Below are 16,906 nucleotides of genomic sequence, written 5' to 3'. Positions count from 1 at the left end.
GTGTGTGTGTGTGTGTGGCCAGCTCAGCCCACCAGGGGGCGGGGCTGGCTGGCATGTGGTGCTGGGGGATTGAACAGCGGTCCCTTTGTTTTGCTGAGCTTGTTCTAAGTAGGTGCTTTAGACCACTGAGCCATCTCCCCAGCCCCCCCAGGGTAGTCTTGAAGTTACTTTAAGGCATAATGTATAGTCAGTTTTAATGTTTTCTGAATTCTTCAAAAGAAACAATCATTTCCTTATAGGATTTACAGTATCAATATGTTTACTCATATGACTTTTTAAATTTATTTTCTTATTTATTTATTTGTGTGTGTGTGTGTGTGGGGCAGCTCAGCCCACCAGGGGGCGGGGCTGGCTGGCATGTGGTGCTGGGGTTTGAACCGTGGTCCCTGTGCTTTTGCTGAGCTTGTTCTAAGTAGGTGCTTTAGACCACTGAGCCATCTCACCAGCCCTTAAATTTATTTTCAAAAAGTACAAAATGGTGATAAAAGATTAGAAATGATACAGCGTTTCACTAAAAATACAAATTTGAGAATATTTGTTATATTGTACAGTATTGTCTTCAACTTGTTTCGATTACCAGATACATGCATGCAGAATTGGAAAAAGAAAGAAAAAGTCGTAAGAAATTAAGAGCCAAAAAAAAGCATTAACTGCTCCTTTTCATAGATGAGCAGAAATCTGCAGTACTTGGGCAAGGCATATAGCTCAGTGGCACAGCGCCTGCCTGGCAAATGTAAGGTCATAAGTTTGATTCCCAGCACCAAAAAAAAAAAATCTACAATGCAGTTGTACAAACCATCCTGCTTAAATACATAGATATATCTCTTTCCCCCTCTTTCCTGTCTTCCTCCTCATCTCAGAGATTCTTTCCTTTTGGAAAGATTCATTCCCTTTTCACAGTATCTGGGTTTTTTTTGGCGGAACTGGGGATTGAACTCAGGCCCTTGTGCTTGCCAGGCAAGTGCTTATTCTACTGAGCCATCTCCCCGGCCCCTCACAGTATCTGTTGTACCCTTCAGATTTTATTTTCTCTTTCAGGTTGTCACACTAAAGAGACAATATAATGTTTGCACATATGTATCTGATTTTTTTCACTTAAGTTTATGGTCTCTAGTATAACAGTTTGTTAATAAAATTATTTTGTTGTATAATTTTACATTAATTTCTATGGTTTTATTTCTGAGTGTTAAATTACCTCCTAACTCTTGCTCTTCATATTTTAATAGTATTTTTAAGTAAAATTTTTGGTTTCTTAAATGTAATACATGTTTACAAGTCATGCCCTTTTTAAATGTAAAATAGTCTCTTAGTTCCACTTAATGTTTTTAATTTTGCCTTTAATGTACTTCTGTAGCCACCAAAAAACTGGGATTTGAACCCAGGACTTTTGCACTGAGCTCTATCTGCAACTTCCCAGTTCTTTTAACTTTTTTTTAATTTTGAAGAAGACCTGGCTAATTGCCCAGGCTGGGATCAAACTTGTGATCCTCTTATATCTCAGGCTTGAAGTTGTTTTTATTCTTAGTATTGTTCATGGTTTATTCTAGTTTTTTTATTTTTAGTCTTTCTATGTTATCTTGTTCTGAAGGAATCTTCTGTGTAGACTATATTATTTGAATTTTTATCATCCAATCTGAAAGTGCTTATATTTTAATTCATTTGTGTGTTTTATAAAATAGGTATGGGGAGATTGTTAATATTAATCTTGTGCGAGACAAGAAGACTGGGAAATCCAAAGGATTCTGTTTCCTCTGCTATGAAGATCAGAGGAGCACAATTCTGGCTGTTGACAATTTTAATGGAATTAAGGTAAGTGTGTTTATTAGGCAGGATTTGGCTAGACTTTGCCTTTGTCTAGAAGTTAGGTTTCATTTTTCACCTGGTCTTCCCAGTTGCAGGGATAGTGGTGGTCAGCTGTGTGTGTTGTAAGGACTGAAGAGGTATGGAGATAAACATGTTAGGAAATGATTCTAGGAAGTAATTATGTTGGCTCCTGGCCCTGCCTTGGTTTGTTCCTTTTCTCCACCTGTTAACCAGTCTTCCCAGGATCATGGGTACCTTTCTCCACTTGTAATGCATGCCTCCATTTTTTTACCTTTCCTTTCTCCTTCTCCACTCTCATCTCTAGTGTACTATTGACTGAAGAGAGTAGCAAATACTGCCCTTCCATTTTGTCATATGCCAGGGTACCTAGGAATTCGTGATGACTCATGACATAGCCATGCATGTCTGCTGTATGACTCCCATGACCTAGCACACTCAGCCTTGGAAATTCACTAATTAAAATCTAAGAGAAATTCTACAAAAGTAAGTCGTCCTGAAATTTTAAGGGAGCCAGCAGTCAGAGTCAAAGAAAAAAAAGTTTTTAAAAAATTTCAAAATGAGGAATAGGATAGGTGACAGAAGTATCTCAGGTTTAAAAAAAATAAAAATTTGCTCTTGTATTGGGACAATAAAAGCCAAATTTTTCTGATTTCAGATGGCTTTGCCATCAGGAATAAGTCTGCATCTACTTGCAAGTAACATGTGTTTCAGTGAAGGGTTAATTTTGTTGTTCACTTGGAGAGTTGTAGTTTATAGCACAAGAATCTGAACTGAGTGTGCAGGTATGGGGATGATGGTGGTGGTGGGGACTAGAGCAAGCTGTGAGGGGTTTAGGAAAAAGTAATCTTTTTCCAACCCCTCACCCCAGCTGATGTTCTAGTTTGCTTCTTCCTAATTACTGTCTTTAAAAAGCAGCTGTAACTAAGGCAGATTTCAGGAATTCTGTCTAGATAGCAGACTTTTCTAGGGCATATTTTACTGTAAATTAATATTTACGGGTTGAAGGTAATTCATTGTGCTCCTAAATTCTCAGTCTTTCTTGATGCTTGTGTTTTGGAGGTCTGTCCCAGATTTTTTAATTTCATGCCACACACATAGTATAGTGATATTTGCATGGTCCCACCTGGCTACCTTGAGTGCTGAGTGTATTACTAGTCAGATATGTGTGCTCTGACACACCAGATGAGCATATCTGTTTTATGGTTTCCACAGAAACAATTAGCATGAAGGTAATGTTTCAAACCATGGTTCTCCATAGCTTGGGTTCAAATTGTTTGATATGAAGATTTTTGTTCAAGCATTTATTGCCCATTTTGCTTAGATCAAAGGGAGAACTATCCGCGTGGATCATGTCTCAAACTATCGGGCTCCTAAGGACTCAGATGAAATGGATGATGTGACCAGAGAGCTCCAGGAGAAGGGCTGTGGGGCTACCACTCCCCCACCGAGTTCATCTGAGGATGACAGACCCACAAAATGCCTCAAAAAAGGTAGTGTTAAGACCCATGAGATAGGCTTAGTGTCTTCTCTTCCTTGTACTCATGCATAGTTAATAGTCAACTCCTAAATGTGAAAGGGGAAGATGTAGGGGTCCTTACTTTAAATGGAAGAGGGAGGATGTCAGAAAGGTTAGTAGTGTGGGCAGAATTGTATCCCCTCAAATTGATGTGTTGAAGTTTTAACACCCACTACCTCAGAATGTGCATATTTGGAGATAGGGTTTTTAGAGAAGTAATTCAGGATGGGGATTGCCTTGTGCATCAGTTTAACATACCAGAGGTGACAGATACTCAAGATGATTTCTCAGAGGTACTTTTCTGGGAATATAGCCTGTGAGCATGTCCCACTGCCATTTTATGCACATTTTTCTGTCTGCTAGCATGGGAACATTTTTGAATTATAATATTTTGGTTTGACATGTTGTACTTGGAGAAGAAAGGCATTTTTAGGGAGTTATTTTTGTTGTTTCCTTTTCTTATTGATTGTCCCCTTTATGTTTCCAGACAAAAAAGAAAAAAAGAAAAAAAAGAAAGACAAAGAGAAGACTACCCAGGAGGTACAGGCAGTGCAGCCATCTTCCTCTTCACTTCCCAGAAGTAGGATGATAAAGGAAAAGGATGAGCCTGGCACTAAGAAACACAGCAGCAACACCCTGGAGAGGGTTCAGAAGCCTGAGGCCAGAGAAGGGAGAAAGCACTACCCAGACTCCCTTGAGGTTAGGACTTCCTGCCGTGGTAGTGCAAAGGACTCTGAGAAGGAGCCAGAGAAGGAGCCAAAGAAGGAGAAACTCAAGTATGAGCACAAGTCCTCAAGCAGGAAGGAAGTGAGAGAAGACAAGCACAGGGATCGAGACAGAGGGCGAAGCTCAGATGCACATTCCAGCCGGCGTAGCGGGCATTCTGAAGGGCGGAGTCATAGAAGTAGAAGTAGGAGCTGTGGGCATTCTGAAGGGCAGAGTCATAGAAGTAGAAGTAGGAGCCGAGATAAATCCTATAGACATAAAAAGGTCCATCGCTCCTGGGAGCAGGAGTCCTCTAATCCCTGTGACCGTAGGCGTCACTAAAGTCTCCTCTAGCTGCTCAGTTGATTTAAATATGTAAAGAAATTCAATGGTGCTAACATTTCTGTATATAAAATCTCTGAGGCTGAATTCTTTTACTTTCTTGCATAGATTCATTGAGAGGGCTATAGTTTCTTTCTTTTTTTTGACTTCTATTTTTTTACTTTATTTTTTGAAGAGAGTACAAATTAGAATTAAAGAAAAAATTACAAGGGATACAGAATTTCACTTAACAAAGTAATATGAATTTCACAGTATTTGTTGCGAGAGGGCTATAGTTTCAACAGCCAGATGTCCTAAATTTTTTAGTATGAGTAATTGTTGCTGGGAATATACCTGGAACTTTATGTGTCCTAGATTTTGGTTTGTAAATATGGCTCTTGAACCCATAGACCCCAATTTTAGATGCAAGTTGCCAGGAGGGGGAAAATACCAGATTACTCTAGAATTCTAGTCTTCGTGTTAGATATTTAGAGCTGAACATTGTATGACCTTTCTAGCTGGCAGGATGAACTATAGAGAAGTGTGGCTTACTAGGTTCAGACTATTTCATGTGGATGTGGTAAGCTCTTAAGAATAGCCAGTTCTAACAGTTTTTACATTTTTTTTTATCTTTTAGTTTTTGTTTTGTCTCTAATTGTTATATTTGCATTTTTCCTTCTGGCTTATTTATTTTTATTGATGTGAAATTCATCTAACATAAAATAACCAGTTAAGCAGTTCAGTGGCATTTGTTACATTAACACTGCTTCTATCTAGTTCCAAAACATTTACATTATTCCCACTCTATGCTCATTAAGCAGTAACTTCTCATTCTGTCTTCCAACAATCTTTTCTCTTTTTATGGATTTGCTTATTCTGGGTATTTAAGTGAAATCCTACAATAATGGCCTCTTGTGCCTAGTTTCTTTCACTTAGTCAAATGATTTCAGGGTTCAGCCACTTTGTAGCATGTGGTAGGACTTTATTCCTTTTTATCCTGGTTGTACAGATAGACAGTGGTGCTTTGGTTGATGAACTTAATTTTTTTTTGTGGCCGGCTTAGCCCACCCTGGGGGCAGGGTTGTTGTGGTATGTGGTGCCAGGGATTGAACCGTGGTCCCTGTGTGATTGCATAAGCTTGCCTAAGCAGGCGCTTTAGACTCCTGAGCTGTCTCTTGGCACCGAACTTAATTTGTTTTGAGTTTGAGGAAGATGGCAGCATTTGCATCTGTGTGGGGAAGATGGCTGTGGTTGTGCTTGGCACCCAATGCAGAATTTGTGAACGGAAGCCAAATTTTGCTGGACATGTTTGTTTGTGAAGCAAATTGTGAACAGAAGCGTTTGTGAGCTGAGGTATTACTGTACTGCATTTTGTTCCTATGTGGACATTTGAATTGTTTGCACTTTCAAGGCAGAAAGGGTGAGTAGGAAAAGTCTTTTATTGTGCAAGCTAGTTCTAAGTCAGGTTCAGCAAAACAGATGTGTCTGTTGGGAGAGGTAGCATATGCTAGGCCCTGAGCGTCCCCTCATGTTCTTTGTGAATATCTTCAAGTGCAAGGCTCATCTGTTTTCTAATACTGACCTATTGCTGCAGAGTCAAAAGACAACTAAGTAGGGCTGGGAGACACATGCAACTCCTGTTTGGCTGTTCATTTTCCAGGGTAAAGGCACTGGCTCATTTCCTGAGAATTCCAAACTCTTAACCTCAAATTCTTCAGCTGCAATGTAATTCCCACACATGTAGCATCCATCTGAATCTGTTGCATTGCTCTGTGGGACTCAGGGGCAGGGAAGCTGAAGAAACTGAATGCTGATATTTGTTATGCTAAAATAAACTGACTTGTTCTAACTCATGAAGTCTGTTTACTTGCTATATTTGGGAAGCAAATGGCAGGTTTACTATACCTTCCTTTGTGAGGTTTGAAATCTTCCCTGGCCTGAAGTTGCCTGTTAAGGGCAACCATGTCTTTTTTTTTAAATATTTATTTATTTTGTGTGTGTGTGTGGCCAGCTCAGCCCACCAGGGGGCGGGGCTGGCTGGCATGTGGTGCTGGGGGATTGAACCGCGGTCCCTGTGCTTTACTTAGCTTAGCTTGTTCTAAGTAGGTGCTTTAGACCACTGAGCCATCTCACCAGCCCCAGGGCAACCATGTCTTACAGAAACGATCTACCTGGGCTGGTGAGATGGCTCAGTGGTCTAAAGCACCTACTTAGAACAAGCTTAGCAAAGCACAGGGACCGCGGTTCAATCCCCCAGCACCACATGCCAGCCAGCCCCGCCCCCTGGTGTGCTGAGCTGGCCACACACACACACACACACACACACACACACACATAAATAGAAAAGAAATGATCTACCTTAGTGATTGCTACCCTGAGAGGTGCCCATGGGAAGTCTGGACTTGTTGAAGATGCAGTGATGTATGGTGGATTTTCGCCTTGTATTTCAGCTGCAACTCAGGATTGAATGGTAGAGTTTAACTGCTATGGCCAGCAATTACACTTTCTGTAGTGACAGATCCTAGAGATTGATACAATCTCTACTAGGCCCAGTCCGAGACAACTCACTAGCCTTTGGCTTTCCTTAACCTTTGGGAACTGAATGTTGCCTTGTTCCTTTCATAGGTTCACTTCACAGAGTGCAGCTTGAGTTCACTGGTAGACAATTTCCAGTGACCTCAAAGTAAACAGTCACATGGAATGAAATATAAAGATGCTTTTTGAGTTCTTAACATACCTGTTTTATTGGTGTGGCCTAATTAATGCCTGAGTCTGTCTCCATTCTGCTTCCTCTAACCTACAGGGGCACTATGCAGTAAGTACCTGTATTGGCAGTTTATGGACTATTGACTCTTAAATTGGCAGTCATCCTTATCTGGTACAGACCATCCCTTCTGTAAACATGTTTTGAAGCTCTTAGAAAGTAATAGCCTGATCGTCATCTAAATGATGTTTTATTGAAGTGTAAAGAGCTCTGCACTGTGCTGTTAGAAACAAAGAGTAAATCCCGGTGCTTCCTGGTGTCTCTTGTTTTATCTGAAAATGTAAACTTAGAAAACATAATTTTGGGTGTGATTATTTGCACTATGAAGGATTTAACCTATACTTCCTTTACTAAATAAGTGACTCCTGACTTCTGCAAGTGTTACTGGAAACTGCATTGTAAAATAGATGATAAAAACACGCTATATTTCTTTCAGTGGGAAATAATCAGTTATATTTGTGATAAGCACTCAGCATCAATAAATTAAGCAGGACCAGTAGCATATCATGCAAGATACACTGATGAATCATTAAAAATACAGAAATCATATACCAGGTTTTATAAAGGGCCAAAACCTTATGGTACATGTTAATTATGTTACTATAAGGCATTTGTCACACAGATGTAGAGCTCAAGCAAGTATGTTCTCTATAATAAATATCAGAAAAGACTTGGTTATTCTCTTGTCGGCTGTCTGAGCCTCCCCAGCACTGGGATTACAAAAATGCACCACCATGCCTGGTTTCGGGGCTGGCAGGGCATATGCGGTACCAGGGATTGAACCTGGGATCTTGCGCTAGCCAGGCAGACGCTTATCTCCCCAGCCCCTACCCTCTACAGAAGCTGTTTAAAGAAGTGTTATGATAATGCTTGCTTTTCTTTTGTGCCTCATGAGCAACTGAGGCATTTGATATCCATTTCACCTCAAATTTGGGCTATAATTTGCTTAAGAAGTGATGCTGGTGATGGTTATGATAGTCAAGAGGAAAGTATTTATTAACAAGCAGCAGCAACAGCAACAAATCCCTTCATATTTAAATCCCTAAGTTGTTTAGATTTTTATTAGCATACCATGCTACCTGATTGATACATGATAAAGTTTACTGTGTAATTATTAATGCACACCTGACCATATACTGTTTCCACTTACATGCACATTTCTGTGTGTCCATATTGTCACTGTACCATGGCTATATAGCATTCTTTCCTAATGGGCAGCATCAGTCAGTCTCCTACTTAGACTGTTTTTTCATTATATTTCTGTGGAGGTTTTTATATAGTCCTTTAAAATTTTTTTCATTTCTTTTAAGGTTTCTGTGGGCTACATTCCCTAAAATGGAGTGACTAGCTCCTCAAGCACAGATCCACAGCTTGTCATACTGTTTTATTACTTTTCAGAAATTAATATTGTACAACTATCAGCACTGTAGAGCTCAAGTGTGATTTTTTCCAACATTCTGGGGAGCCTTGGATTGTATAATTTTATTCATATTTTTCCTCTGAAAGGTATAGTTTGATACCTACAGATTAGTCTAATTTGTATTTGCTTTCTTTCCAGGCCAGTTATATATTAGTACTTACAATGCATTATTCTAATCCTTTGCATTTAAATGGTTCCATGGGCTGCAGGTGCTTTTTTGTGGCGCTGCGAATCAAGGGCTTTCTCAGTGAGCTATAGCCCCAGCTCCTGGCTCTTGCCTTTGTAATGTATTTTGGCTGACAAGCTTTGAATAGCTGTGGTAGGCACCTTTCCTCTTTATTCAGTTGCTCCCCTTTGAATATTTGTTTATTATACAGAAAGCATTGTGTGGAGGTAGGCTGGCTGACTTTATTCAAAGCTATAATTGTGAATGTAGAAACAAGTGCCACCAGGGTATGGTGGCTGTCAGTGAACACACTTATATTGTCTATCTCACCCCATTTTCTCCTCTTTGCCTGTTTTCTGAAGGGAGGATACTCAGACTTTCTAAAGACAGACATTAATATACTTTTTTAATCCACAACTGTATTTGGGAGGATTCTCAGTCCATTAGCCATACTTTAGAGAACAGAGTAGCATCTGGCTGAGGGAAGGCTAATGGGAAAAGACTTACTTTCCACTGTATCTTTTTTACTTTGATGCTTTATACTGGGTGAATATTACTAATGAAAATAAAAAAAAGAAAAAAAATGAATTAAGGCCATATGTAAGATTAGAGGGCCAGCCAAATAGCTCAGTGGATTAAAGTGCCTGCAAGCAGGCTCAGGGGCCGCAGGTTCGATCCCCGGGCCTGCTGTGCTGGCCCCGCCCCTGGGGCATACTGAGATGGCAATTGAGACTGGGCATGGTGGCACGTGCCTGTAATCCCAGCTCTTGGGAGGCTGTAAACAGGTGGCTCACTACAAGTCTGATCTAGTAGTGAGACCCTGTAGACCCTTCCCTAAAATAAAAAAAGAAAGACCATATGTAAGATCAGTGTTTTGTCTTTATTGTGGGCCTTTAAAAATGACTTTTATGATTTATGCTGTTGCATGTAATGAAATTCAGTATGTGAGGGCGGGTAGTAGTGTGTGAGCAGATGAAGACAGTCACTTTTGGGTGTAGGTGATACAGTTCACCTAACATTTATAGAATGCAGGTATAGCATAAAGAAAAAGTACTCCCTGAGGGATTTCTCTGAGCATTTTGGATAAGGAAGGTCCTTGCCTTACTTGGATTCTTGGGTAAAGCAGGCTCTAAGAATAACAGGTAGAAGGATCACTCTCCTGTTTCTGGAGTGGCTGCAGGTAGGCCAGAATGGTTTCAGCACCTGAGTGAGTCTGCCTAGGGAAGCTGTGCCTAGCTAAGCAATGTCTGAGGCCCCTGGTGAGCACACGTTCTGGTTTGTTCTTTGCGATTTACTTGACTTGGGTGTTTTAAATGGGGCCCATTTTTCAATTGGTTTTTGGCAAATGTGGGGAAACTGGCATGGCTCAAAAATGTAAGCTTAGGAACGGGGAGATAATTCAGTGGCATAGGGTCTGCCTGGTAAGCATAATGTCCTGAGTTCAATTCCTAGTACCAGGGAAAAAAAAGTAAAAATGTGAGCTTGTGGTGGCACATGCCTGTAATTTTACCACTTGGAAAGTTGAGGCAGCAGGATCACTGTGAATTTAAGGCCATCCTGGGCTACAAAGTGTATTCTAGACCAGCCTGAGCTACATAGTGAAACCCTGTCTCAAAAAAGAAAGGAAGAAAAAAGGAAGACAAAAAAGAAACACAATATATGCTCATATAGTTGGTGTGTGTGTCGTAAATGGGCCAAGAGGACGCTTAGAGGCTTCAAAAGCACTCTAAAGAGTCGTATCTGTGCACTGACTTAGATGTATGGGGATAGACTTTGGAAATGATCTTTCAGGGAGCCCCTCATCTCACTTGGATTGGCTTGTACCCAGGAAGCTATATATTGGCGAGATCACCGTAAAATGAGAGCCACTAGGTACATGCAACTATTAAGATTGATATAAAATGAGAATTTGAGTTGGTTAATTGCACAAGTGACTCAACAGGCAAATGTGGCTTGTGATTGTTGGACTGGGCTGTGCATATGTAGACCAGTGCCACCATCACAGAACATTCTGTTGGGCAGCACTAAACTGGCATGTTCAGGTGTGGCACAATCTAACGTAGCTGTGAGTCATTTGTGTAAGCCTTTATTGACACTTTCCATTTCTGTCTAAACCCACCTATCCTTTGAGATTTGGCTCAATGCTAGTTCTTCCAGGCAACGTTTGCTGACCACACCATCTCATAACAGTGAGTCTTTCTGGGATCACCTTCAGTCTCTGAAGTACTTCAGGACACATTGCCTAATGCTATCACACTTGCTTGTCAGGCTACCTTCCCAGCAAGGATGCAGGACCCTGAAGAGCAGAGCTTAAAAATCATAGTACTGGGGAGATGGATCTCTATGTCAGGTCCTAATCCTCCTCTGATGCTAGAATGCTTTGCCAAAGCATCAATTAAGCTCTCCTTCAATATTTATAAGAATATGTAAGACAGACATGATGTCACACTTCAAAACCCGTTTATTTTTAGATGTTGGTCAACAAGTTATTTCAGATTCAACATGTTATTTCAGGTTAAGCACTTTCAATTCTTGTCTTAGTGTGGGAGGGAGGTAAAGGAGGTTTGGAAATACTGGCATTAGATCTTAAAAACACCCTTTATAGAGCCGATGATACCTTCTTTATTACTTTAGAACCTTGTCTGATAGAACCGGGTTTAGAGTGTCTGAACCATCTGAAAGAGAGACATAGACATTTGTTAGACTTTCTGATTGAGACTGTTGGCTAGATCACAGAATTAGGATTCAGCAGCATTTCAAAATAACTTAAAAGAGTTTAAAGTGCTTTTCCATTATTTACTCTACTTCACATCCACAATGCATGAAGCAGAAGTGGTCACAAAGGTCAGATTCCTTGTCTAAGGCCGCATGGGAAGAAAGTGACCCAGTCAGTACCAGGGCCAGCTCTGTACTCCCTGGTGCTTCTGGTACCGATTCTGTACAGCCTGCTTCTCTCATCCTAGCAGTTAGCTGTCAAAAAGCCTAGAGTTTATTCTACATGAAAAAACAACTTTCAACTGTGTGATGTGGGCCTCTACTTCAGACTGTCCAGGTAAAAACAGCAGTGCAGGTTGGACCTGGAGGCTCATACCTATAATTTCAGCACTTGGCAGGCTGAGGCAGGAGGACTGCCATGAGTTCTAGGTCAGCCATGACAATATGTTGGCTAACTGAATAGACTATCTCAAAAACAAAACAAAATAAAACAAAACCAGCAGTGCAGTGAAGAAACTCATCATTTCTCAGCCAATTGGGAGAAATTTTCAGTTGATTGACCCTTGGTCGCTGCCCAACTCTGGGATGTGGTAGTGACTGGATATGGCCCTGGACTGGCAGGAAGATATATGAGATAATAGCCACTCACCGTGTGTAATCCGAGACTCTTCTTTGTCATTTTCTGAATGTGAAACTGTAGGCAGATCATTTTCCTCCTTTTTCTCTTCTGTAAAGTGGGACATGACTTTCAGTGGGAACACATAATAGTAAGCCATTTCGCTTCTGAGACTGTTTCCTCATCAGTAAAATGGAGATAATGTTTCACAGGGGATGTAGGAGAAAAGCACTATAGAATGTCTGGTACACAGCTGGTACCTCACCAATGTTCTTCCATTACCTGTCACCCTGTGCTGTGAGGTTCAAGTCAGAGAACTGAATAAAGACCTGAATATCATAACCTATGCTCACAGTAAGTAATATTATTTCAACAACACACTGACAACACACTGGTGGCCAGCAGAGGCACTGCAAGATAGAAGCCACTCACTCCAGGATGTGAATAAGCAAAAATATCTGTATTCAAAATGCTATAACTCAGTTATGTCAGAAAAATAAATAAATATGAATATATATATATATATATATATATATATATATATATATATATATATATATTCTGTTGTGGGAGCTATAAAGGACTTCAGGCTTGAAGTCCTTTGTGACCAATGAGAGTTTCCATAAAAGCATATCCTAATTTACATTGGCAAAATGATTATTATATCCATCAAAACAAGTGAGCATTTATCTGTTGTTGATGCACAATGATAGGATGTGATATCACATGAAACAATACAGAATAATAAAGCCCATAATGTGTTCTTTCCAGAAAAAGAAAGTTCTACACCTCTTGTGGTTACTTGGTTTTTATTTTCTCCTGAAACAAACTTGGCAACCTCAAGAATCTAGGGTTTAAGCTAACAGTCGGTAATTTATCATCTAAAAGGGAAAACTTTATAGATTTTCAAATTAGTAATGTAGTGCTGGAATGTACATGGTGGTTTACAAAGCAAGAAGATGGGGCTGGGGAGACAGCTCAGTGGTCTAAGTGCCTGCCTGGCAAGTGCAAGGATCTGGGTTTGATCCCCAATACCACATACTCTGCTGGCCCTACCCCCGGCACACTGAGATGGCCACTGAAACGGCGTGGTGGCATAATCCCAGCACTGGGGAGGCTGAGAGAGCAGGATCACTACAAGTCAAAGCTGAATAGCGAGACCCTATACCAAATAAATGAATAAAAAATACATAAATAAAAAGCAAGAGGAGGGGCCATGGAGATAGCTCAGTGGCATAAGCACCTGCCTGGCAAGCACAAGACCCTGACTGAGTTCGATCCCCGGCACCAAAAAATAAAAAATAAGAGATGAAAAACCATCTTTTTTTGGAGTCAGTGTCTCTCACTTTGTAGCCCAGGCTGGCCTCAAACTTGATCCTCATGCCTCAGTCTCCTGAATGCTGGGACTATGGGTGTGTACCATCATGTCCAAGTTGAAGCTTTGCTTTTGAAATTTGGATATCTTGTTAAAAATGCAAATGCATAGACCCCATTTCCAAAAGATGCTGAGCAGGGAGGTCTAGGAATGGGTCAGGATTCTGCATTGTAATAAACATCCTGGAAAACATTTGAGACATTGCCCCCAACTCAGTCACTGTAAGATTCTGCATAGTGCTTCAGATTGGCAGGTGGCTGTTATCCTAGGACCTCAGCACACTTGAAGCTTATCCTGAGAAGCACAGTAAACCCTTTGACTACTGATTCCTATTCCTTTTAAAGGTGTTCACAGCATGCTGAAAGTAGGTGAGTTAGGTATCATGCTAGAAGGAAGCCTGCTTAGGGAGACCAATGCTCTTTGACACACATATCCTGATGGCTACTGGTACTGGCTCATAAGCAGAATGGGAGAGTTCATCTGGTTGACACTTGTTACTGTGAAGAGACATATGCCAGGCATGTGGATGATTGAAGTGAAAGGGCCTTAATGCACACTAAGGGTTAGGGAATGACACTTCACACTCTGCACTGATTCCCAGCAAGTTTATATTTGTAAAACATACACCATAAGCTGTAATGTGCATGTGCTGGTCCAGAAGGTTTTTTTTTTTGGTGGGATTGAATAAGTAGGCATCACTGTATTTCTAAATAAATTCTCCTCAGTGGGGTTATTTATTTATTTAGCTATTTTGGGCATCTTAGCACAAAGTTGGTAATTTCTATATTCCTCCAACAGTCCTTGTCAGAAGAAATATGTAACTCAGTTTGGTATCTGCTAACTAGTGAGTTCTTGTATTGTGCGGAAGGTAGGGATGGGGACAAGGTTTGTCCCTGCCAAACTAAAGATATAGAAGACAGAACAATGTGATTTTTACTACTTGGTTGTTCCTGCTGTTGGAAACCTAGCTGAGATCTTTTCACCTTGCCATCAAACTCCGCAGGCTCTCCCTGGTCGCTGCCCAACTCTGGGATGTGGTAGTGACTGGATATGGCCCTGGACTGGCAGGAAGATGTATGGGAGAAAAGACACTCACCTTGTGTAATTTGAGGTTCTTCTTTGTCATTTTCTGAATGTGAAACTGTAGGCAGATCATTTTCCTCCTTTTCCTTTTCTGCAAAGTGGGACATGACTTTCAGTGGGAACACATAATAGTAAGCCATTTTGCTTCTGAGACTGTTTCCTCATCAGTAAAATGGAGATAATGTTTCATAGGGGATGTAGGAGAAAAGCACTATAGAATGTCTGGTACACAGCTGGTACCTCACCAATGTTCTTCCATTACCTGTCTGCTTACACTGTGAGGTTCAAGTTAAAGAACTGCATAATGAGCTGAAAATCACAATCTATGCTCACAGTAAGTAATATTATTTTAACAACACATTGGTGGCCAACAGAAGCACTGCAAGATAGGAGCCACTCACTCCAGGGTGTGAATAAGCAAAAATATCTGTATCCAAAATGCTGTAACTCAACTATATCAGACAATGATATATATTCGTACCTGTAATGTGGTCCTTTGAAGTATGTGCAATATCAAAGATGCTTTCACGTTTGAATAAGTTTATGAACTGCCAAGACAAAAGGGAAACAAATGCTATTGTAGGCCTCTGCCCTTTGTTGGATAGAAACCTTCAAGGGTCAGAGCACTACCGTAGCATCGTGCCCATTAATTGCTTTGCACTGTAGTCTCAATCATTCTCCTGGGCTTTGGTTATTCCTAGGCTCAGCTTTTCCTCTCATCATTCTCACCAGTTATGAAACCCAGGATTGGCCCCAGACTTGGATGCAAACTGGGGCTACCTCAGTAGGATTATGTCAAAGTCTCAGATGTCCCAGGTTGAAAAAAATTTCAGCCATACCTGCCATGTCCCCACTGGGAATTGAAACAAAACATTATCGATCTTATGTAAGAAAAGGAAATGATGGGAGCGGGAAGGTCTGAAAGGGAGTAGAGGTGAAGGGATGTCTTTTATAAGCTTAACTTCTTTTTAGTGTTTGTGGTGCAGGGGATCCAACCCAGGGCTCATGCATGCTAGGTAAGCATTCTACCACTGAGCTACAGCCCCAGTCCAGCCTAATTTCCTTTAAAAGAATTCTCAGCAATTGTGGGATCTGGAACCAGAAAGTGACAGAATAGGGTTGCAGGAACAGGGAGGTGGTGGTAAGGCATGGAGACTGGCTTAGGCTCTAGGTTTCCTCTGTGGAGTTTTACCACTTCTTGGAATGCAGAAGCAGCACAGTTCTAGAAGTTACAAAATAGCCTGGTATTTAATGTGATCCAAGACCATTTAAAGGTGATATGAAATAAAGGAGGATGTATAGCTTCAGCCCTCATGGGAGATTTCTTAGGGGACAAGGAATGAGGGCTTTTCTGGGTTGCACTGAGGCACTGGCCTAACTAAAAAAGCTGCTTATAAAGTGTCAGTCCTCATGGCACTGGAAAATGGCTGGAATTCAAGCAGGGCTCCTTCCTGTCAGAAGCATCTGTCCCTCTCTGGCCCCAGCAGGCTTCTCACTGGGTGTCTCTAGAAGTGCCAGGTGCCTCACTCTTTTTTCTATTTTCTCCAGAGGCTATGGGAATAGTGCAAATGATTGGAACTGTACTAATGGGCTGTTCTATGTGCTTATACAATGTTAAGGACCTAACCCTAAAGAGATGATGTTGGTGAAGGTATTTTTAGGCATTTGGAGCCAGCTCCAGGGGAGAGAGACTGGTGCATGGCAATGGTTAACAAAGGAGTTCCTGAGGACCACCTGGCACACCACATCACACAGGTGGCCCCTATTTTCTCTTGACATCCAGACTATTTCTGTCAGGGTCCCACCGTATTGCAATGAAGAGCCAGTGAAAACTACCTACCTTAATAGTACTTGAGGTTTGATCTAGGCCTGTACCACTATCTGTCATGAAAAACACAAAATTAGGATAGAGTTATTTCTGAGACATGTATAAATTATTGGTACAAAATAATCTAATACTTCCATCAAGAATCATAGCAATTAGGCATATGGAAAAAGGGGAAAGAAGTGAGATCCCTAGACTACTGGGCACAGATCTTGGCTCTTTCCTCAGACACTGGGAAAGATAGAGAGTGATGTGGTAGAAAGAATATAGGCCAGAAAAGAAAAAAAAATACACAAGAATTCTGAGAAGGGTGGACTGTACAGTTAGCTAGCATCATTGCAGTCACTCAAATTCTTGGTCTCTTTGTTCATGTAGAAAATGAGAGATTAAGCTGTGGGTGATTTCCAAAAGCCTTTCCAATTCTCAGTTGTAGATAGTTAAAAAATAGAGTATCTGTCTTTCTTGTATCCTATGCCTAAAAGCCTCTTTTTCCAGATCTTTGTGTCTGAATCCTTGTCATTAAGATCAAATGTTTCTGGACTTGAACCGGCCTAATCTGCCTTGCCACTCTCTATC

At 40.9% G+C, this 16,906-nt stretch overlaps 1 protein-coding gene across 1 annotated transcript in view; it reads left to right on the top strand.

Annotated features, from left to right (window-relative positions):
* The window catches only part of Rbmx2 (RNA binding motif protein, X-linked 2), a 13,606-nt gene extending 9,022 nt beyond the window's left edge, over nt 1-4,584 (top strand). Inside the window, exons 4-6 of the mRNA XM_004634502.2 lie at nt 1,680-1,809; nt 3,146-3,314; nt 3,828-4,584. Coding sequence (XP_004634559.1) covers nt 1,680-1,809; nt 3,146-3,314; nt 3,828-4,387 — 859 coding nt within the window. The 3' untranslated portion in view covers nt 4,388-4,584. The remainder of the gene's footprint in view (nt 1-1,679; nt 1,810-3,145; nt 3,315-3,827) is intronic.
* Nucleotides 4,585-16,906: the final 12,322 nt, after the last annotated feature.

This window comes from Octodon degus, unplaced genomic scaffold (genome assembly GCF_000260255.1).
Source record: "Octodon degus isolate 3935 unplaced genomic scaffold, OctDeg1.0 scaffold00063, whole genome shotgun sequence".
NCBI classification, from domain to species: Eukaryota; Metazoa; Chordata; class Mammalia; order Rodentia; family Octodontidae; genus Octodon; species Octodon degus.
Note: the sequence above shows the minus strand (reverse complement) of the source record. Positions and strands in the feature narration are given on the sequence as shown.